This window comes from Haliotis asinina, chromosome 12, assembly GCF_037392515.1.
Source record: "Haliotis asinina isolate JCU_RB_2024 chromosome 12, JCU_Hal_asi_v2, whole genome shotgun sequence".
In the NCBI taxonomy this organism is placed as follows: domain Eukaryota; kingdom Metazoa; phylum Mollusca; class Gastropoda; order Lepetellida; family Haliotidae; genus Haliotis; species Haliotis asinina.
The window spans coordinates 2,056,404-2,081,267 of NC_090291.1; the positions used below are offsets into that span (position 1 = coordinate 2,056,404).

The 24,864-nt window shown below is 38.6% G+C and overlaps 1 protein-coding gene across 3 annotated transcripts in view; it reads right to left on the minus strand.

The window, feature by feature from the left end:
- The window catches only part of LOC137257681 (putative leucine-rich repeat-containing protein DDB_G0290503), a 93,471-nt gene extending 71,739 nt beyond the window's left edge, over window positions 1–21,732 (minus strand). For 2 of the 3 annotated variants that reach the window (XM_067795050.1, XM_067795051.1), the window contains exons 1-2: window positions 21,427–21,732; window positions 18,579–18,728 (exon numbers count right to left, since the gene is read on the minus strand). In XM_067795050.1, the coding sequence (XP_067651151.1) occupies window positions 18,579–18,728; window positions 21,427–21,597 (321 nt within the window). In that variant the 5' untranslated portion in view covers window positions 21,598–21,732. The remainder of the gene's footprint in view (window positions 1–18,578; window positions 18,729–21,426) is intronic. The other variant, XM_067795049.1, reaches the window with a different exon arrangement.
- Between the last annotated feature and the right edge of the window lie 3,132 nt (window positions 21,733–24,864).

Sequence of the window (24,864 nt, forward strand, 5' to 3'; positions counted from 1 at the left end):
GACCAAAGTTCAGGGGAACAGACTGAAAGGTTTAGCCTAGAATGTAAAGTCAGAGTTCATTTGAAACCTATCTCTTAACAATCCATTCAACAGTGATACACATCCTTAACTTGTTAAAAAGAAACAGGCTGAAAGAATCTGAAAGTGCTGCCATAGATCTACATTTTCAAATTTCAGATATGACTGCACCAAGCAATGCCACCGTTATCAGGCCATCAAGTTTAAACCTGCATGGGAATTAAACGGTCGTGCACACTTCACCGGCAGTAATAAATGACTCACTTTCTTTTTGTCCAGGCTATTCTGAGGCAAACACTGATCACTGATAAAATAGGGTCTCTCAAAGCTATCCAAATGACTTAACACTGGTGAGCATGCTGGGCTCCTACAGCTCAATGTCTGCATGATATACACACAATCAGGACACACTGTACAACTGGACCTTCTTCCATGTACCTTTTGTCAGTCACCTAAGGCAGTCTAGGAGATGATAATCATAATTATGCCGTGAACACTCTATTTCAAGCTTCTTTTCGTCTATTATTTCCCTGTCATCTAATGAGTTCAAAACACAACACTATATCTTCTTACCCACTTAACAACCAGCAAGTATGGGTCACTAATCCTGCTTCAATTTGAAAAGTGTAGTATCTGTTAGACAACCAAACTGTTCATAAGATACATGATGAACACTGTCTCACCCAGTCAGGGTGCATTCTAAGATATATCTCACGCAGTCAGGGCATAATCAGCCATATTTCATCATCAGGGTGTAATAAGCATTATCTCACCCAGTCAGGGCATAATCAGCCATATTTCATCATCAGGATGTAATAAGCAATATCTCACCCAATCAGGGCATAATGAGCCATATTTCAACATCAGGGTGTAATAAGCAATATCTCACTCAGTCAGGGCATAATAAGCATTATTATGTAAGCATATTTTTCAGGCTACCTGATTGGTCTTAAGGCAGTCACATGACCATGTGAAAATCGACAGAAAAGGATACTGACTCCCACGGTCAATATTGGTTTTCAAGGGTCCACAAAAAACAGGTATTGACCCCATGACTAGTCTATAATGGTATAATATCTCACCCAGACGGGGCATAATAAGCATTATTACTCGCCCATAGAAAAATTTGCGGTTTAATATTTAAAAGGCAATGTTACACAAGTGTAATACCATAGGACACATGATGTATTAATGGTTCACTGTTTTGACATCACAATGCTAATGCCTCTGTTGCAATGGTAGTAGACCTTGCTTGACTCATGGAACGTCGAGGGTCATCAGACTGTAGGCAATTTCACTGCAGTTTCTATCAACTTATGTTGGAGAGTAATTACAATACTAAACTCCTTTCTGTGAAATACCATATTCTATCAAACTCGTGAAAGATTTAGTATCAAACTCGCTTTTGCTTGTTTGATGCCAAATCAATAGTTCATTCAATGAAAATGGTATTATACAGAAGGTTATTTAGTATCCTCTCTATATCTCACCAAGTCAGACCATAATAAGCAATTTCTCACACAGTCAGGGTATACTGACAAGCAGTCATCATGCCCAATCCAGTTTAGTGACCTTGTATGACATGCTATATATGCTGTGCCTATTCTGCCTGTTCCTCTAGGGAAGAAAAGCATCTGAAAGTCACTGAGGGACCAATTCCCACATGCCATATGTTTTACTTTGACACCTGTCAATACTTGCTTCATTAACCGATTCTAAAGAAATTATGAAAATGATTTTCAGTGCTTTAGTAGACCTTCAGGTGTGCCATGATAGCCGTCAAGCATGGACTAGAAAAACTGACACTGTCAACAATGTTCCATCTATCAAAACCAGCACAAAGTCAGTATGTCTAATGTTAAAGGCCTGAGGATAGTGAGTGAGTGAGTGTGGCTTTATGCTGTTTGTGGAAATATTCCAGCAATATCATAGTGAGAGACACCAGAAATGGGCCTCAAACCATGAAGGGAATACAATCTATGCCTTCGCCATGACCAGCAGATACGTTAACCACTAGGCTACTACACAACCCCCACTTTACTCTGACTTGACATGGTGGCCACTGCCGTGACTGTATTCTCTCAGTACATCAAAAAGGGTTCATAGGTCAAGATCATTCTTACCAATGTATAAATACATTTCTTTACCATGAATTCAGTTCTGTTTTTTAAAAGTATATTCCTTCTCTTGTAAGTATAAATATCTGTAAACATGCATTACTACTGACAGTCTGCTCTGTTTTCTTCTCATAGTTTATCCCTAAAACCACACCTTAAATCATGAGCATCTTTGTATTCTGTTTAATAAAAAACACACTCAGGAAGTACAATGCACAAAAAAGTTACAGATCCTGAACATTTTTTGGGAGTTAACACTGAATTTCTATAAATGTGTAGGGATTGTTAAACTATTTCATGATCCTGAAGTTTATCTGTTCAGCATATATATAGCATATTTCATCCTGCTGTCTGTGGCCTGGGATTACTGCTCTGACATTGATATTTAAACCCCAAAGATTGCTTTGACAAATATTACAAAGTCCATAACTTGACGCTTCTCCACATGTCATACTGAAATCTCCCTAAAACCTTTGATGGCATGCATAATCGTTTCCTCACAACTAATGATCCTCCTATAAACACAAAGCGGTTATTGTGGTGGGCCATTACTTGGACAAATAAAGAAAAGCTCGAAACCTCAGGACTGGAGACTAGGGTGACTCTATGCTGTGCATATATTGACTTACTGCACACAATGTACATACACACAGATCAAATTTCCACCCAAAGCTGTGAGTGGTCAATCAACATGCCCAGAAACTCACGGCAGTGTTGATGTCACATGCACCTGATACACTTTATGTTCTAAGCTCCTTACCGGGGCCATGCAGGACCTCAGGTTCCCATAACATGTAACCATGGTAACATCATGGAATATTTATAGGGTATGAATTTCTTATGCTTCAAAATGACTCTTTGTGAAAATAATACGTATCATGTTGCACAAAATGAAAATTCTTTGTCTTGATTGGTATGAAATATTTTGGTGTGGAAAGTGTGGATGCTTAGGAAGAAACCAACTTGCTCCACATAGGAAAAGTTGTAAAGAAACAAATTTGTTGTATAGCTTTAATATTGCAGACACACACCAAGACACACGGCGTGGGAGAGGGAGTGGGTGTTGGTGTTGGTGTTGGTGTTGGTGTGGGTGTGGGTGTGGGTGTGGGTGTGGGTGTGGGTGTGGGTAATGGTATGGGTGTGGGGGTTGGTGTGGCTGTTGGTGTGGGTGTTGATGATGGTGTAGGGGTTGGTGTGGGTGTTGATGATGGTGTGGGTGTTGGGATTGGTGTGAGTGTGGGAGTGGGGATGATATGTTGCTGCTGTATTATCCTAATCGCATGTAATTCAATGTTTTCCCCAAAACACCCATACCCCATCCTCTCAGATCCCAGAGCACCCTCAACCCAGAGTCACATCTCCAGTCCCTACTGTGTCAGTATGATCAGTTTACAGCACTGATTTCATTGATGTATTTTACTTAAATTCTTACGGAATGTGCCACTGTGCTATGTTTTCAATCACTGACATTTACTGGTTGTTAAAAGAAATATTTAAGCCATGAATAAGTGAGAGAGTTTGGATTTGAATTAACCTGAAGTATATATTGGTTATATTGGCATTACATTGAAAAACATCAACATCAAGTGCTTCAAGGAACCCATGGGTATGCACAAAAAAACACAACCAGGATCAGCTTGGATCTGAACCCACAATCACATTCAAGGGCACCTCAGACATGTTGGAGGGCAGTTTGTCTACATTTAAACCTGACACGCGACGCCCCTGAATACGGAAAGAGTATCATATAACCTGAATGGCATAGACTGAGGGTTGTCATTTCCCGTATATCATCTCATGAGACAGGTTTATTACATTACTCATCTTCACCTGCAAAACAACCACTAACTTTGTCCAAACATGAGAACATCCAAATATTCATGACTAAAGATTGACCTGACACATTGCTGCTGTCCTACCCTATATCACACAAATGACACAACATATACTGACAAACTTTCAGGAGATGTCTAATTTTAAGCTGTATTTATACTAAAATCAGCAGAGTGGTGCAGTGGAACATTTTGTGAACCATCATCAATGGTACAAATGAATGGTACAAAACTCTGTACTGTACAGGGGCTGAAACATCCGAATCTGATAATATTTATCATTTGTTTTGTTTGTTGTATTACACGGTTACACGGTTACACGGTTACACCATACACAGGAATATTCAAGCAATATAGCAGAGATCTGTAACTTTAGTGTAAGTAATCAAATCTGGACCAGACAATCCAGTGAACAACAGCATGAGCATTGATTACACTACTGGGATATGACGATGTGTCAGCACTGTAAGCCTGACCATCAGATCCTGTTAAGCACAACGTACTAGAAGCATGGGTTGCTGAAGAATAATTTTAACCTGGATCATCACCAGTCTAATTCTGACTTGTCAGTGTAGAATTGGTTGTATTACAAAAAAGGCAAGAAGTTGCAAAAATTCCTTCCCGAATTGTGAACAAGCAACAAATTTCCAGCAAAAATGGGAAATATGTCAACACAGAACAATAGAAAATAAATAAAATTAGAAAAAGGTACAACATGATCCTTTTTCACGTAACAGTCAGATGTGGAGGGTGACATGTAACAAGTTGACCCCTGCAGCCCGTTTATGGATTAGTATAGACATATCTTTACTTTTCACAACTTACCTCGGGACTGTACCAGATAAGGACAGTCTGCTCATAAATTGTCATCATTTTAATCAAAATCCCACTTGACCACCATTACTTTGGTGAACATCTGCCCCATAAACCTGACTTAAAACAGGTAACACAATAATAACGTCTGCCTCATGAACCTGACCTGACATAGGTAACACAATAATAACATGTGCCTCATAAACCTGACTTGACATAGGTAACACAATAATAACGTCTGCCTCATAAACCTGACTTGATAGAGGTAACACAATAATAACATGTGCCTCATAAACCTGACTTGATAGAGGTAACACAATAATAACATCTGCCTCATAAACCTGACTTGACATAGGTAACACAATAATAACATCTGCCTCATAAACCTGACTTGATAGAGGTAACACAATAATAACATGTGCCTCATAAACCTGACTTGATAGAGGTAACACAATAATAACATGTGCCTCATAAACCTGACTTGAGATAGGTAACACAATAATAACATCTGCCTCATAAACCTGACTTGACATAGGTAACACAATAATAATGTCTGCCTCATAAACCTGACTTGATAGAGGTAACACAATAATAACGAGGTGACAATCCTTGCTATCAGGTACAATAAACCATAAAGGGACATATTGGCCTATGAATTGTAGAAAAAGTCCTCTCCAGCTGTTCTGGATCTACAGTATGATTGAAAAAACGCAAAGGAATATGTTTTGTGGTATATGAAATTGTGGCCTCGAGCTTTACTACAAAAAAACAAAACAATACAAACAAACAAAAACCCCAGAGTTTTTATTATCTATCTGACATGTGAGTGTGAGTTTAGCTTAGTTTAGTTTTATTGAGCTTTTAGCAAAATTCCAGTAATATCGCTGCAGGTGACACAGATATGGGCCTCTCACATCAAACGCATGTGGGGAATCAAACACGGGTCTTCGGCACAGTGAGTCAATGTTTTAAGCACTATGCTATTTCCTAATTACTGTTCTATTTTGGCAGTGTCATAACACACTGATTGCAAGTAATTCCATGGCATTGACTGCAAAATCAAATAAATATTTCTGCATTCATGGTTCAATGCACAAATGTCTGTGTTTTCTGCTTGGCTGATGGAGTTGGTGGGTCTTGTCTTGAAATATGGCACTGAACAATGTCACTGTGATTTAATACTGCTTACTGTTAACTTCAGTCAAAGTAAACTTAGTCTCAGTGTTATTTGTTACACTCCACTGCTGAGTCTAACAAACCTCAGTAGAAGGTCGCATCAGGTAACCTTTGAACGACCTATGACCATCCAATCAATAGCGAGGTTAGATAGATTCAACTAATCAGACAACAGCTACTACTTAGGGATTGGAGGGACTTACAAAATATTCAGGTCACTGACATACTCTGATCTCTCCACAAACAAAAATCCGCATACAACACAGTTATTTGACCTGCAGTATATACGCTTTGGGGTTTCCGTTGACATGGTTGCCATTAGGTAACATTTCCCCAAGATAACATCCTTGGATGTTGCCAAAAACACAATTTTCAGCAGCTGTTTATCCACCATTGTCATGGTTGTAACGTGCGCCGTGTACATCACCTGAAAGGGATCGTAAGCTAAAGAGCTTTCGGAATCGTTCGGGTACGAACCTTTTCAAGATAAGAAGTTCAAAAGATATATGCGAATGTCCACTTTTGAGATCTGGTAAGCTGTGATCTGATTGGTCAAACTCAAAGGTTACCTGACGCGACCTCCCATAAGGTTTTGTTAGACTCAGTAACAGAGTGTAATGAAAAGTACTGAGGCTAAGCTTACTTAGACTGCTGTTAACTGATTAAACACACAGTAAAGTTTTCACATTGATACAGTGTGTAAACACCATTTTATACATATTTATCTCTGATTGAGAGTGGATCCCAGATGCGTGCTTGGTCATGGTAAGGTGAAATTACTATTCATTAACAAGACGCACTGGTTCAGCTCCAGTTCAGCTCCAGCCAGTCGTTATTGTGAGAGCAAGTAAGTGTATATATCTATTACCACCTGCACGGTAGTGTATTACAATAATAATGAACTCACAGGAACCACTGCGTCTAGTTTGTTACACATGTTTTGAATAAAAGATAAAGCAAGTGGCCTGCATCACAGAAGTTCCTCATATCCGTGGTTTGTTATAAGGGTGTTAATTATAGTCTAGCTGCAGTTTGGGCACCGGAGGAGGACAGCCTGAAGTTGATCAGAAGAGGTGATGCTGATTTAACATTGTGAATGTGTATGTGCAGTCTGTGGATGTGTACATGCTTGTGTGTGTGTGCATGCATGCGCGTATGTGGGAATGAGTGAGTGCATGTGTGCAAGTGTGTATATACATGAGCAAGTGCACATGAATGTGCCTCTGTGTGCGTGTGCATGGGCATGTGTGTCTCTGTGTGTGTCCCTGTATGTCTTCTTGTTCTGACACATGTGGATTGTATAATACTTGCCCACTGAGATACTAAGTCACAGTGTGACCCTGACATGACAGAATAAGTTGACATGCATAATATTTTGTCTTTGTCGAGATGGACACTTTCTCCAAATGACCATAGAGGTGGTCAAAGTCTCACGATACATAACATGTAGATATCTATCATTTGGTGAGTATCAGGCGTATTTCCATTCACTAAGGGTTATAATCATAGATTTGGCATTCAGTCTGCAATGTGGCACAACTAACAGCACAGTTCTGCAAAAGACCCTCAACCTATTATCAGTGGATGTCATGTCATACTAGGCCTGACTGTCTAGAAATGGGCTGCCACTAGTATTGGGAGTTGGAAACCAAATACAGTATTAATTATTGGAGGGCTTGTGGTCACCGACTGTCATTCATTATTGAGGTATATACATTTTCAATGTAATCACAATTTAAAGGGATTTCCTCCGGGATTTTATATAGTTAATGTTAATGTAATCATTCTATTTATGTACACAACAAATATTTGTCTCATTACATTCACAATAGGTGTTGATTTTATTCATGGACAGTACAGTAATATTTACCACAGTGACAAATACGAGACTATGAACATAATGAATACAATGTACTTTGTTTTCACACTGTTGAGCACATATTTATTCATGAATTTACTTGCTGCAATCAAAAATATGATTGTTACAATCGATAATTATTCTTTATTCTTCTTTTGATTGATTTTTGATCATATCTGATCATCAGAATACCACTAGATACAATAGGACATGATGGCAGAGGTCACCTTGTGTGCAGTCAGTGTTATTGGGAGTCTGTCAATTTTGCAATACTAACTGGCCTATTGACATCACACTGAAGACTACACACAGGAAGAAGATCCATTTACCAATGTTCCCTGACAGCCATACCTTATTGGTTCCTGGTATAACTCACAGCAGATTACAAATTGGTTTAGGGTCAAGTTTCAATTAGTCTGGTGGGCAGCATGTCTCACACAGTCAGCAACTAAGAATAGATTCACTGTTTTATGTTCAAGGTGATGGCAAGAGTGAGTGAGTACATTTGTTTTACCAAAATTAAATGTATAAATTCTTAATCCAAACAAGTTTCATTCTCCAGGGTGAGATATATGTCTTGTCATGTTGTCTCCAGGCTACACAAAGTCCAGCACTTTCAAGTATCACAAGCACATATCAATACAGGCTCTTAAAAAGCCATTACCGCCTTGCCATGATACCCTGTACATGTGTCACTATCACTACCCTTCCCACTGACCAGTGTGTACCTCCAGCCATGCTGGTCAACACGCCCTCAAGTGGACAAACAAGGGCTATACCTACCTCATATATCTATCATTGGACCATCCTCACCTTGTAGAATTCTGTTGTCCTGTTGAGCAAGGCGTGAGTATGATCCCTTGAGAAAGTCGGTAATCCAGGGCTCGGGTACACTGACTTGGATCAACAGAGCTAATACCCTGGGTGGGAGAGTGGATTTGAGATGATTGAGACCAGGGTGTGGGATTGTTCAATGGGGGTTGCCAGATGTGTTTGTTGTGGGAGGGTGGAACACAAACATTATACACATAAGGTGGACGTGAAATTAGCATTTCCAGTTTTCAGTGAGGGCCACACAATGTAGTGTGCAATGCAATATCCAGCCCCCAAAATAGGACTGTGACGATAATAAGTAGCTTATGATGATTGTTACTTTGTTGCAGGGGCTCCTAATTACAGCAAGCTCGTATCATTCAGATAGAAGAAGTGCTGAAAATACAACGTCCACGACAGATGTCAAAGTAAAGTCTCGTGATAAACACAGTTTAATGTTTATAAAAGTTAAGCACCTATTGATGCTTGCTTCTACAGACACCAGCCTAAAGCTGTCATCGTATAAATGTAAATCATGGCAAAGGTGTCGGCATGATCCATCTTCTTCTGCCACCAGGTGTTATAAAAGATCATGTGAATCCTTGTATCTGTTATGTGAAACAGTGTATCAGTGTCATGTGAATCAGCGTATCATATTATGTGAATTGCTGCAAGTATTAATTAAGTTTTGTATATAAAGTCTATTTATCATGTGAATCAGTGTATCGTGTCATGTGAATCAGTTTACTTATTATGTGAATCAGTGTATCATCGTCATGTGAATCAGAGTAGCTGTTAATGGTTATGTGAATCAATGTACCACTGTCAGTAACTGGTGTATCCATTATGTGAATCAGCGTACCATTGTTGTGTGAATCAGTGTACTACTGCCCCACTGTCAGCAATCAGTGTATCCAACCATCAGCTGTTATTAGCCCTGTATACATGCAATGTCCATGCTCCCTCCAACACACCCATTCTACATAATGTTCTGTCACCTATTTACACTCAGTGTAATAAATCATGTCACCTCAACCCTAAAGTGTTACCCCTTCTATTCTGCAAACCACAGTCCTGTCATAAATCATAAAGTCCCCACAACAGAATAGTCATAAACTTTAATATGCTCCAATCTCACATTGGTTTCTAGTTAACTTTCTCCACAATAGCAAACAAGGTCATTCAATACAACAATTTATTGTCCGATGCCTTTTGTGCCTCCTATGTTGAAGGGTTCTCTCCACAGGTCTACATTGTGTCCTTGGTAATAAATCTTCTATACACACAATCCCTAGATAACAAATACACAAATGTTTTCTCTTTATAATATCATAAAGCTGTTGTTTGCCCAATCCCTCCATTGCTTGGAGCTGTTGACGGGTGACCTGTAATTATGTATTCCCCTTTACAAGTGCACAGGGACTGATTACTCAGTGGAGTATATCGAATCACCACAATTTTCCTTTATTGCCCACAGTTATGAATATGTCCTAGAGATTTAAATTCAATGAGTATTCAGAGGACATATAATAAATACCGCCTTCCTACACAGGACATACAATAATATATCAAACAAACATTTACTTTGCACATTCTGTATGTTAAAATGTGACAAGACTAAAGGTAGATCATTATTCACTATCATGAACATAGATATGCAACTGATTTCATTCGTTCAAACAGTAAATCATGAAAAGAAAAATTGTTATTTTCCTTTAAATTACAACACATCCGTACGTAAACCTGAGTATCAGTTCAATGTATTAGTCAATGTCAATAACCACGTCCAGTCCTACACGTTCAGTTCTCTTTGTTCTGATAACATCATGAGTGATACAATGTTATTGTTTTTTCAATATAATTCCAGGAAAATGTTTGCTTTTTAAAATAGAAGTTTCATTCCTTTCTGAATAAAGAACTAACAGTTCTAGTCCACAGTACCATGTGCAGCCATTGCAAACTAACATGACTTGCTCTTCTGCAGTGTCAGTACATATTTCATTGTTCCAGATCTCACTTTAGCATTAGGGCTCAAGTAAAGCATACTCAGATAAAAAACTGAAATCATTCGCATTCAGTTCTGGTGACCATGAATAATGAAATGTATTCATAAAGGGCTACGGTTCACTTAATACTGAATACAAATATGTGAGTGTATCGTAACAACCTAAGTTACCAGCCCAAAATGGATAACACCAGACCAGACGCCAACAGATTGTGAATTTACTCAGTTGTTTGGCACACTTTTTTAACCAGACCATCGGGCTGGCCAGCTGAAGATTTAGACCATCCGACAGAAATCTAGCCAATCTCGAGCAGGCCTTACTTCAATAAACTGGTTGAATAAATAAATAAATTTGATACTGAAATTATTATTTCCACCATGGGAGTGTACAATGAGAGCACAATGACCAGCAAAGTCCACAACAAAGAAAGGATGTTCGTTATTACAAGTTTCTTCCTTCTGTGACTCGGTACCAGGTCTGTATCTACAACAACTTAGTATTATATTATATATTTGTCATTACTGTACATCCAAGACAAGCTGAGATGTCTGTGTGTGCAATGTAATGGCCCGTAAATCCACTTAATACTCAACTGATACAAGTATCAACATTGCTGATACTCCTTCCAAGCCTTTGCACGAGTATCAATAATGTATATGTTAGCATTTCAATATCAGGATGTCGTCTCTTCAAACAATGACACATTTTAATGACAAATCAAATAGTTCCTACTCTGATATTTCAACAGTAAACCTTTACAGGAACTGAAAAACAATGTGCAAGACCAGACTTGCAAAGCCACCCACAGTCAAACTATATCACAGACCTCACTAGTCCTACACTGACAAGTAAAGTGATAAGCTGGACATACTAATTAGATCAATATGATGGTAAGGCCTACAGTGTATTCTCCTTAAGGAGTTGAGATAAATTTTTGATAAGTCTAAACAAAACAGATAATCATTAAACAATGATGTGAAGAATGGTCATATAATCTTCAATGACAGAGTGTTAGCACCATAGGTGATACACAGTTATATATGGGGAGACAGTTTCTTTACTTTGGACATTGGTGTCACTACAAATGGGAGCTTATCACCAAAGTCAACAAACTGCTATCAAGGTTTCCTCGTATCTTACAATACCAACAAAATCTATTTCAGCAAAATCTTGAATCATTCACTCTGAGCATACAACTACACATTAAAAGGCTTGCCATCTTTTTGTTTCTGGACACTCATTATAACTTCTGTTTTCCTAACTACTCATTTACACATGTACTAATTCAGTTTTGCTCCAAAGACTAGCCCAAACATGGTCTCTAGCACTGTTTCCAGAAAACATCAATGTTATGATATTGACTTTCATATGAAATACATTAATCGAACAGAATTTTATGTGAAACTAATGGCCAAAGACAGGTTTGCAAGTCAAGACCTCAACATCTATTTATTCAAGTCAGGTCATTGCAATCTTTGGGTATATAAACAATTGTGTTAATTACAAATCTGGGGGATTAGAACCCTGTCTCATTATGTACTGCCTCATTAGGGGAGGTATATACCTGGCTCTGTTGATTAGTGTTGTACATCTATGTCTGATGCTCAACATTGTGCACTGTATTTTTGCAACAAGCCTATGTCATAAGTCAAAGGTAGAACAGTAATTTCAATGTAAAACTACTGTAAAACTATATATATGATTGAAAAAAAAAGATTGATAAATTGACTGATAATATTCATTGTAAAAATGACAATACATTCATGTGGAGTTGGAAATAGACAAAATCAGCCACTCAAGTATCAACAGACATAGAAAACTAATTGACAGCATAACTGAGATGATATGGTACTGCAGCAACCCTGACAGATCCCAACGATGCAACAACTCACTGTCACATTAGCCTGTTCAATGGGTTCCTTCCAGGTAACTCTCTTGTTCAGCAGGGGGCTACCACTGGGGCTCCGCACTGGGCTCCGACTCGGACTCCGGAGCCGATACCTGTCCTCTCGATCCATCACAGTACTCCCTTGTTATCTAACCATGACACCTTCAATTACTCCACTGTTAATTAGCACACCCGACACAGACCTCCTCCGAGGGTCCAGCCACACTCAAGCCATAATGGACGTTGGCTAATTTTATGTTCCCAGCTTAGTTATTAACCATACCCCACAGAAGTAAAGCTATTTACTTTACAGTTCTACCACGCCAGGCTTCACTGAGTCTCCTTCATACTACAGCTTGGACCCATTGTTGCCACAGGCGACTCAGAAATCACCTATTCAATGCCCATGATAAATAGGCTAAAAGTTGATTCTCTTATCAGGACCTAGCCGTGGAGCGCGAAAGTTTGACTCGGAGAACAGACACGTCCTCGCACGCACTCCTACAACCGCCAGGGCTGACAGTGAACAGTCTCTACCTTGGCTCGGTGTAATAGACATGTTAACATGGACCTGTCTACCCGCTGCCCTAACCTTTAGTTGTGTACTGACCTGTGTGTTAAAAGTGTAAATGATGAAGTGTCTTATAGTGCTACAGTTTACACACTGATACATTATGCAACAGCCACTTGCTGACAAGTTGAGCGGAAAAAACTTAAGGAATGTGTAACTTAATGCTTGCATGTCAGATAACATAATCATCCCCATCATTCAAGCAGAAAATCTGTGATCGACCAAACGTCTTATTGAAGTAATTACTGGTGACCCGATGCTTTAACGTACCGTGTGACTCTGTTCACATGAGTAGGTATCATTGTCCACTAATTTCACAACTCTATTTTAAAAACAAACAGGTGTTTCCTCTTGATGGATGTCATCAGGACGATTAACCCAGGGTTCAGTCTTGTACACACAAACTTCCTCAACTACCCATGCAAAACACTTCACTCTATTACAATATAATAATATCCTTCTGTCTTACATTGTTCAGTCATACATTTGATTACTGACCAGTAATTCACAACCACAGCAATATCAGTTCATGCATAAATAATAAAAAAAATATATAATACCAATCTAATCTCACTGTGTCTGTAATTTGTTTAAGAATTATCGTGGGGATACTACTTACATTCATTCAAGTAAGGAAATCAAAAGTTAAATATTCACAAGGAAGCAAAGTTCTAGTCATTGAGCGTGTTGTATACCAATGATATCAACAAACACTGAATATCTGTTACCATGGTGATCATGGTCATAACAAGCTGATGTTTACCTCATTATACATTACGATGAAAAATGAGAAAATATTTTCCTGTCTTTTCATTTAATTAAAATTCAGATGAAGAATATCACTTAACATCAGCACAATAAGTGTAATATACTTATGATAGTGAACTGATTGCATGATACGCTTTTACCAGTGAGTGAGTGAGTGAGTATGGTTTTATGCCGCTATTGGTAATATTCCAGCAATATCATGGCAGGTGACACCAGAAATCGGATTCTTACATTGTACCCATGTGGGCAATCGAACCCAGGTCTTCAGCATAAGCGCTTTAACCACTAGGGTACCCCAGAGAAATCCAGTTACATGAAGGAGGAACCCTGAAATGAACCCTCCCCCCAAGTATGGTGATGGAGGTGACATATCTAGAATCAGGACAAAACAGGATTTGAACTTAAATGTTATGTTACCAGTGTATACAATAGTTTCCACATTTTGCTGGCCAGTAGGGATAACTATGCCTGAAACGTCCTTCCCACAAACTAATTCACTAGCTCAAAATCTGAATGTAGAAACACAGCAAAGATTACTCAAACAAACGGTGATTCCCTTGTATTTGTACTGTCCATTGTTGACAGCTTTTAATCTTACAAATGTTTTCACTTTTTATTGTATTATGCTATAAATTGTTTTCATCACGTTATGGTCCAGATTTTGCTGTTGTGACATGAAATATTAAAACTCTCTCTCACAAAAATAGATGAGAATAAAATATTATGAGAATGACACAGAGTATCATCATCAAGCTGTTAATATGATGGACATTTTCGTAATCTTGCATAAGTTACAAGTGTATTATAACTTTTCAGAATGAAAATATTTACAAAATGGCCTCATGAAAATTCACTAGCCAGTCGTGCTAGTAACAGTGGAGATTTACTGGCCCCACTGGATCGATACTGGCAAGATTTGCTTACACTGATTAAGGTATGCTGATAGTACTGTATGATTGTCAGGTAATGTCTTTTCTACATATCATTTGAGTATTTTCTGAACAAAAGTAACAATGTTTCTTTTTAACAGTTTCAATAAATTCAATGATAATGTGACCTAAATTATAACATTGTACCGAACAATCTGGCACATGTTAAGGCATGTACATAATGAAAAAAATACCAACACTTTTAACCTAATCTGAACATAAAAGAGATCTCACCTCTTGGGTCATGACCTCAAACTGATCCAAACTCATTGCTAAATATTTCCAATCTGCACATGGATAACACAGCACTACAAAAATGTCTTCACACCCTGCTGCCATTTATTGTAATCCCATTGTTTATTCCCCTGCCATAAAAAATTCAAGTGTAAACTCTCCGCAACAATTCTTGACAGTTCCCTGGTGGCAACCCCCTTCAGGGACAGTTGTAGGGAGACGGGACTGTTCTGTGTAATTTCTGTGGGTGGTTCAGGGGAAGCATGTAAGATTCGCTGCTCAGACACAAGTTAGACACACAGGGACTCAACCGTCACTTGGATGATGGCTCATAGTGACGGTGAAGCAGAGAGTTGTGTGAGGCTTACATTTCATTTATATCCATGAAACTGATATATCAGGGCAACAAGGAGGTGAAAGTGGGCATACTGCAGATTGCTGTGTACGGATTATTGCAGTGTTGCACAACTGTTGTCAGGAGGCGGAAGTATCCTTCTTAACTTTTAACACTGTTACAGTTGCATCAATGTAAAGGGTGTTCGCCAGTGTGGCAGTGGTCATAAACATATTGCTGCTTGGAAGATCAGGAAGACAGAGTTAGACAAGACCAGGAACAACATTGCCCAAGATTAGTGAAAATCTGGTTGCTTTCTATCAACATCAGGTTTTCTGACCTAAAACACTTGTCAACAAGAGCCATGCACAACCTGGATGACCAGTGGTGACTACTCTGAAGCGTATGTGTGAACCAAGGACAGAAATCTGGACATGACAGATGACTGAACACTCTTTCTCTCTAGTATTGCCTGGATACAGTGGAGCACACCGAATCTGGTTCATGCTGTAACTCTTGAAGCAGTTCTCACATCTTGGATCAGCAAAGTATATTGAAGCCTCTGTCAAACCTTCCTCCAGTTGGGTAAGACGTGGTGTGTGTCAGATCAAGTACATAATAGGTTTCGACATGACTTGCACCAGTACTGGATGAGAGGGAATTAGAAGAGGCCAGTGTTGTTCAGTTGTAATCAGGACATCAAAAGTAAATGAGGACCAAGAAGTTCAAGGAGACACACTGATGGCCTCCCATAAGTCTACAGTGAGTTCATGCAAGAGGTACAACACTGAAGACAAACAGGAGACACACTGATGACTTGCCCTCGATGTACAAGAAGTTCATAACCAAGTACCTACATGTTCAAGTAGACATGAAGACAGTTTTCTCTCAATGTACAGCAAGTCCTGAGCCCTATGTGTACACAATGTCTGAAACCCATTTCTGTTGTGCCCACCAGGATCTTGCTGAAATACTGCTAAAAGCTGACTGAATTCATAATCACTCATAACCCTTAAGTGAGTGAGTGAGAATGGGTTTATGTCACTTTTAGCAATAATCCAGCAATATCATAGCAGGAATACCAGAAATGGGCTTCACACATTTCACCCAAGTGGGGAATCAAATCCAAGTATTCTATGTGATGAGCAAACACTTTAACCACTTGGCTACACCACTGACCACTTCATTTAAATGCTGAACAATGAAAAGAAAAAAGGTGCACAAGGCTCTCAGATAGATGAATGTGTCAAAGTGTGAGCTGGCACCAACCTAGGCAATAGGCCAGTGACATCACAACAAAGAACATTAGTTATGGGATTCAGGTCGATATGGGGATTCAAACCAGCACGAAGAGCAATAGCAATACCACTAGGCTGCACGACTGCATAAGTGCACCCTGAGGAATTTAGGTAAGTATATCAACCAATCACATCATGTACACGATGGACTATAAGACTTATCCTACAGAAAGGAATGTACATGGCTTAAGATTCAAACTGGCAGCTCAAGTGTTCATAATATTCTGACACAGTTTTAAAACAATAAACGAGATAACACACTGCAGTGTATCTACATAACAGTACACCAGCTGCAGCAATACTAAACTACAGTGTTACTATGGTCACCAGACTGTCAACATATGATGGCCCAATTCCTGGTGTATATCAGTAACACATACATGCATGATGCAATATGTTTAATCTGGACACTAATTAATTAACTGTCTCAAAACTTGCTAACAATAAATTATACACATACATGATTCCAGTGTTTCATCTAAACACAAATAAAATCCTTTTGAAGTGTTAGAAAATATACCCAGTACATACTTGAAATCTTAAGCAAAACAGTATCTGTCTACTTGTGCAAAACGTCATGTGTTGGATGGCGACATTGTTATATTTCAATACAATGTGCATACCATCTCATTGCTTATTTATTGTAGTTCAAAACTCAAAGGTTCACAAAAGGTTTGCTATTTTTCAATTTAAATGAAGCAGCCCTCTTTGATTAATGTCCTAGGGAGACCCTGCATTTCATGCTACATTTGGAACACTTACAAATGACAGTGCAAAAACAACATTAATAAGAAGTTTGTGTACAGTCTACAACTGAAGTGAAAAGGTTCAGTGTGTTGTTTCAGATCTCTGAGTATTATGTTCATCATAAGATTATGTGTGTGAGTTCTGCAATATCTCATCCATACCGCAAGCTGAAGTGGGAACTTTGCGCAGATTAAGGCTAAAAACTCTGAGGGATTGCATATCATACAAGGCTGGTGAATTGTTAAATGTTGAACATCACAGCATTGAAGCAACATTTTCACTTATAATTTATCTTTTCTCAAATTGAAAAATACAAAAACCTGTCTGTTTCAATAAAATCATATGACACAGCTGTTCCAAAAATTTAAAATTCCACTCTCAAACAATTTCAGTTTTCTCCAAATATATCTGGAATGAAACTATAGATTGAATGTTCATCTTTGTGCATGGAACTCTCAGTGTAAATGACAGACCAAACTTTTTTCACGCAAAACATGTTACTAAATCTACCTGATGTTTTGCCTCTGTAAGCTGAAATCAACAAGCACAACACTACAGCACAACACATCAAGCCCAAATGACAGATTTACAAGATTTATTTTTGCAGCAGGATTTGTCTTAGATCTAAACCAAGCGCCTCAGGCTGACAAAACTGGGAAGAACACTCTGATACTGGTAAAGTTGGACTGCATTTAATTAGTTAATGTTTATAAAATCTGTGAAAGTGGCAAATGTTTGGCTAAAAAAATCAAAATGGAACTTTTATTGACATTTTGCTGTAGGCTTGGGACCAAATGTTGACACAACTTGGGTTATTGTCTATAACACATGGACATGAGACTTAAGGTTCTGTGAATGGACAGACCGACTGACTACAAAATGTCTTGGCATTATAACCTCAGAAGTGAATAAATCTTAAAGATGCATTTTACATCAAATCAATGACAATGTGTCATGTTTGTGAAAACAATTTTTCATGAAAAACAAAAAAATAGTTTTGTGGGAAGACAATACAGATTCTCTAAGAAAATGTATAAAACAAATATCACAGAAAACTAAAATATACCATTCCTAACAGAATCAGATACTGCACCATAAATATCAATAGAAAATCAGTTTGTTTCATTCTCATTTCAGCAAATGGGACATCATATATGGACAAGATGGGCAACTGACCTTGACACTGCCAGAAGTCTTGGCCAGTTTGGACTCGAGGATGGCAACTCTCTCGTTGGCTTCTTTCTCCAGCTCCTCCACTGTTTGTACCAGAACCTCATTCTGCTCACTCAAGTCATTCACATAGGACTGCAGGATGCGCACTCGTGTCTGTCAGGGGAGGTAATTTTGCATTAGCATGATCAGCGACACATGACAAATTCTGACATACTGTAATTGAAGAACACAACGAGGAACAAGACAAAATATAAGAAATTGGATTCGTACATTTAAAGGTATCATATGACTCTTACACAGCTTCTAGTTGTACACTGCACATCTTTCATTCATCGGATGTCAACAAGCAAAGAAACATGACAGATTATCATGATTATTGTTACCCGTTTCATTGTAAACATTTGTTCTTAATGTTACTGAGAGTTACGCTATGTACTTCTGTTACCTGTATATGGGCAGAATTAATTTCAGCAAGTTAGTATTTATGGAAACTTGCATGGTGGAATATCAGTTGTGTTTGAACTTGTCACCACTTGAATTATGTGAACAGCAGTGTGCCTCTAGAAGCATCAACATGGTCATTATCTGATGGAAGTTTGCAGTGTAAGGGCATTATCTAGACAGAAGATATTCAATTAATATAGATGTAGTAGTGGTTGTGTATGATTTCAATAATATCATTCTATAAATTAGCAGAGATCTCTAATGTGATACTACAGTGTAACATGTTTTCGGGGTAATAACGCAAAAGATGGTCATGCAAACTATTGTGCACCAGTAGATTATGGAAACTGTAAATTGTAATTCCGTTTTTAAATATCATCTCACCTTTCATCAATTTATTGTCAGAATGGTCTGTTGTCTGCTGGTTTCCAATACATCAAATATTTCGTGTCCGTCCGCCAAAAAGTCAACCAAATTGGTTCTTTTTTTCTTGATTATTTGAATGGGTTTTAGTGAAAATTGTTAAAAATTTACAGGTAGTGCCATGTGAGATTGTTCCTAGAGCTCCAGATAGATCTTTGCTCATGTGGGTTCTGTACCCTCTGTATATTCTGTGAGTGGGTATTATGAATGCTGAGTTGGTATTTCATTTACCATTGCCTTATTGACTGGGCAAATGAACATGATGAAAATAACATCATTCTGTTTGTGTTGCCACCTCACACCAGCCATATGCTTCAACAGATTGGTTGTTTGGGACCATTTTCCAAAATATTTCATAGTGAATGTCACAAATGGCAACGTGAGAATCCCGGAACTGTCAATAGGTACAGTATATGCGAAATCGCTTTCAAAGCATACAGAGCAGCAATATCAGCAAACAACTTGCAAAGCTCCGTTCGAAAATGTGGGATATTTCCATTCAATCCATCCGCTGTTGACTTGTCATACCTGCAGCCGTCAAAGTTTGCCGAACGCCACAAAGCATCAAACTCACCTGATAATGACGAGCGGCCTGAGAGGGAGTTTCACATACTACGGAAATGGAGTCTGTCAGATTTGAAAATGAAGAGCCAAAGATTTCTTTGCTGACAAGTTGCCAGTCATTCGGTGTCCAAAGCGAAAGCCAAGAAGGTCTTTACGAAAAGTTATTGCAGGGAAGGCAATTACAGAGACAGCTGTCACCGCCGACATAAAAACCTATGTTGGCGAACAGAAGAAATCAACAAAAAAAGTCATTTTCAACTACAACATGGTCGTCAGCTGATTCAACACAGAAAATTCAACCCAAACCTAAAAAAGTCAAGAAAAGCAACCCAGCTACTAATGCAGTCGATTCCGAAAGGCCAGGACCATGAGGGTTGGACAGGCTTCTGATCAGCAATGATGACGATGACAAGCCAATTAGCGACGACGAAATACTGGATGAAAGAAAATGTTGTGTGTGTAAACTTTTCCAGCCAGTGGAATTACAGTCATGTGTGTCAGTGGTATTTACAACATAGGGTCAGTGCATGTACCCAGCTTGTGACCACTGGGTGCATTTAAGATACTGCTGAGATGTTAGAGTTCTGTATCGACATGATGTATTTTATTGCCCATGCAATGGCATGCCATGCAGGCAAGAGGAATGACTGTGCACAAAATTTACCTGTAAATATGTTTATTTTTAACAATTTTCACTAAAACCCATTCAAATAATCAAGAAAAAAAGAACCAATTTGGTTGACTTTTTGGCGGGTGGACACGAAATATTTGATGCATTGGAAACCAGCAGACAACAGACCATTCTGACAATATATTGATGAAAGGTGAAATGATATTTAAAAACAGAATTACAGTTTCCATAATCTACTGGTGCACAATAGTTTGCATGACCATCTTTTGCGTTATTACCCCGAAAACATGTTACACTGTAGTATCACATTAGAGATCTCTGCTAATTTATATTTATAGAATGATATTATTGAAATCATACACAACCACTACTACATCTATATTAATTGAATATCTTCTGTCTAGATAATGCCCTTACACTGCAAACTTCCATCAGATAATGACCATGTTGATGCTTCTAGAGGCACACTGCTGTTCACATAATTCAAGTGGTGACAAGTTCAAACACAACTGATATATTCCACCATGCAAGTTTCCATAAATACTAATTTGCTGAAATTAATTCTGCCCATATACAGGTAACAGAAGTACAGGGAAGTACATAGTGTAACTCTCTGTAACATTAAGAACAAATGTTTACAATGAAACGGGTAACAATAATCATGATAATCTGTCATGTTTCTTTGCTTGTTGACATCCGATGAATGAAAGATGTGCAGTGTACAACTAGAAGCTGTGTAAGAGTCATATGATACCTTTAAATGTACGTATCCATATTCATTGCACTGACCTTTGATGTTTCCTCTCCTGTTTTTTCGGCTTCCTCGAGTCTCCTCAGTTTTCCTTCATACAGACCCCTGAACTCGCCGAGCAAACTCTGCATTTGACCACGATTAGTTCCCCCGCTTCTTCCATATCTCCTGGTCACAACAGACGTTTCAGAACTGTATCTTTCTGACATTGTGATCTAATTCTAATTCGTTGTCCGCACATACATTTGTGGAAGGTATTTCTAAGACTGATAAACTACATGCTCAATTTCAAACATCACCCTGAACCGACTCCATTTGTAAACATCAACGTCGCCATGATAGATTTTCTTGATGATATGTTACGACTACTCTGGTTGGTCAATTTGTCAGACCGACCCCACTTAAGGAACATTGCGATTGGTCCACTTAATCAGCGCTCAATCGTGGCCTTGGGGCGCGTTCGAAGGATCAGACCATGTCTGCTTTGAGCAAGAAGATAACGGTTTATAACTCGTATTTCCCAACAAACATAAGAGAGAATATTAGAGAAAACACCCCTTTAAACAACCACGTGGTTTGAAATTAAATTTTATTCTCGTCTACATGGTAAGCGGTAAATTACAAAACACACCATCAGACCGCGAAACAAGACGCAACACGCTAATCAACTGTTTATCGACAGGTGGTGCTGATACTGAAAGTTTATTGAATTTTCACGGCACTTATTCAGCCACTGGTATTTAGGTTAAAACACACTAAGTAGCATATTTATATTATCAGTTATCATTACGAACAGTCTTTCTATTGAGCTTGATCAAAAACTGATTAAGAGATAAACCGTAAATGGATCTATTAATAGTTCAATAATTCCCACATTTTGAAGTTCTTTCAGATTAACGAACTTAAATGAAAAGGTATTTATAAATCTAAAATCCTAACAGTTTATTTATAAAGCGATGTTTTAGAAATACATTTTTACTTTTCAATCATATATTATCCTACGTCAGAGATCGGCATGTTGTTTCTAGATACATGCGTCAGTTTGTGGAAAGAGGTATATAACCTGGGTACAATATGTGAAGATCTTTTCAGGTGTCGTGGTCGATATCCGTGATATCGCTGGAATAGTGCTAAAAGCGGCGTAAAACCAAACTCCCACACTCAAGCAGGAATCTCACGTTTACGATGTATATCGATTGTGATATCGTACATCACCATTTTGGGGTGGTGGGGTATTGCAGTATCGTTCGTCACGTCGAAGACCCGGGTCGGGTTCGATTCCCCACATGGGTACAATGCGTGAAGCCCATTTCTAGTGTATATGGTGTTTGACTATTGCCAGAAGCGATGTACGTAAAACTAAACTCAGTGTTAAAGTCGTCGCTCGTGCTATCAGTCAATACAATTTGAGTTTGTCACGACCAGTAACTTGTGCTGCGCGTCACTATGCAGCATTCTGTTACTTATTTATTCATTTGCAGCTAACAAATCAAACATGACAAGCATATATTTTACGACCGCTTCGATGAACCTAACCATTGCGACATACATTGCCAGGTGAGTTTACGCCTGTTCGAGCGTGGCTGAAATACAACCCATGAAGATCCGGGTTAGAAATGATCTTCAGCAATCCATGTTTTGTCATAAGAGGCGACTAGTTAACGGGATGTGGCCGCCAGGCTCGCTGACTTGGTTGACGCATGTTATCGTATCCCAGCAGATCGACGCTCATGCTATTAATCACTGAATTGTCTGGTCCAGACTCGATTGTTTACATATACCTCCGACATATTGGTGGAATATTGCTGAATGCGGCATAAAACAAACCTCACTCACTAAAATGAAACAAACAAACATTATTTGTCGATGGAGATGAATCGTTCGTCACGCCGAAGTCCCTCCCCTGGTTCGATTCCCCACGTGGGTACAATGCGTGAAGCCCATTTCTAGTGTATATGATGCTTGAATATTACCAGAAGCGACGTAAAACTAAACTCAGGGTAAAGTCGCCGTTATCAATTAATACAATTTGAGTTTGTAGTCCCTACAATCTGACTGATCATCGGAGGAATCCTTCACTAACGACTCTGACCATGGTGACTTGAATGCTCGGGTTATGTGCAGGATCAGTATGCTACGTTTTAGAAGGGATGCTGTCGATGTAGATGTCTAAGACGTCACTTCCGGTAGATGGAATCCACCGCCAAAGATGATGTAGATTTGCCAGTAATTCAGTAATCAGTTAAAAATTAACTAAAAGACATACGAAATGTTCCATTTTTTATTTCAGTTAACCCGAGATATGGAAACATAACACCACTGTTACAAATACAGTCGGAAAAGTCAACTTCGGATGAATGTGGTATATTTCAAATAGATAATAGACACATCTCTTCGTGTCACGTCTTAGAGCAGTTTGCAGCCCCGCCACGGTAGCAAGCATGCGCCATAAAGGACATTCTCGAACGGTGTAGGATTTCAAAGGACATAAAGAAATCTTTCAAATTTGGAAGTACAAGAAAAGGTTTGTCGGCAGGTTGAAAATGCTTTGCATAGCATTTTTGTAATCATAAATTGAGTTCAGAGGGAAAAGTAATCATAACAAAGACAATTTAACGTCGAAAAAATGTGTTTTAGTCGTATACAAATCCTTCAAATTGTTATAGTCACATCAATTCAACAGTCAGAGGTATGGGGATTAAACAGTTGATGCAATGATTATTGTACTTAATTCTGAGTTTCCTATTTTCAAAGAGGGTGGATCTATAAACGGTGCAAAATAAGTGAAAGGTTAAAGAAAGTTTTTAATTAAATGTGGATCAACGACAGTAGGCATATCTGCTATTGGTTTGTCATATAGCAGTATAACTTTTGCCGATGTTTCTAGCGAATGGAACAACCATATTGGACTCAAAATCGTTTACAAATGTCTAGCTAGTGAAATATTCCCATCACTTTGGACAGTGAAATCAGTTCGCTTGTCACACACAATACCTTTCTACCATGACACATTTACAGTAACATCGCCTTACCGACGCCAGTCAAGAACACTGTACATTGGCACACATACTCTCGAAACTTTGTGAATAAACCCCTTTTCCCCTCTATATATAATGCTCAAAATTTCGTCTGACAGTGAGTCCTATGTCCCGAAATCCCATCCCATCCGAACAACTATTGTCAGCAAGGAAGACCTGTTAGGAGCTTCAGACCCTGTCTATAGTTTGATTGAGACCAGTTGTTTTTAATCCAGTAGAATTAGATTTTTTTTGACCAACGAATAACACCATGAATTCATTGCTTGAATGACCAGAATATAACTTGATCAGAAAACATACACATGTCTAGCGCAGAACAGTTAGTGGGAGAAACACATGAGGAGATATACTAGCAATTTGTTGTCTAAAGCCGCAGTCTGCACAATTCCAGCTATGACAGGGATCTGTAAATAATCGAGTCTGGACCAGATTCCTGAG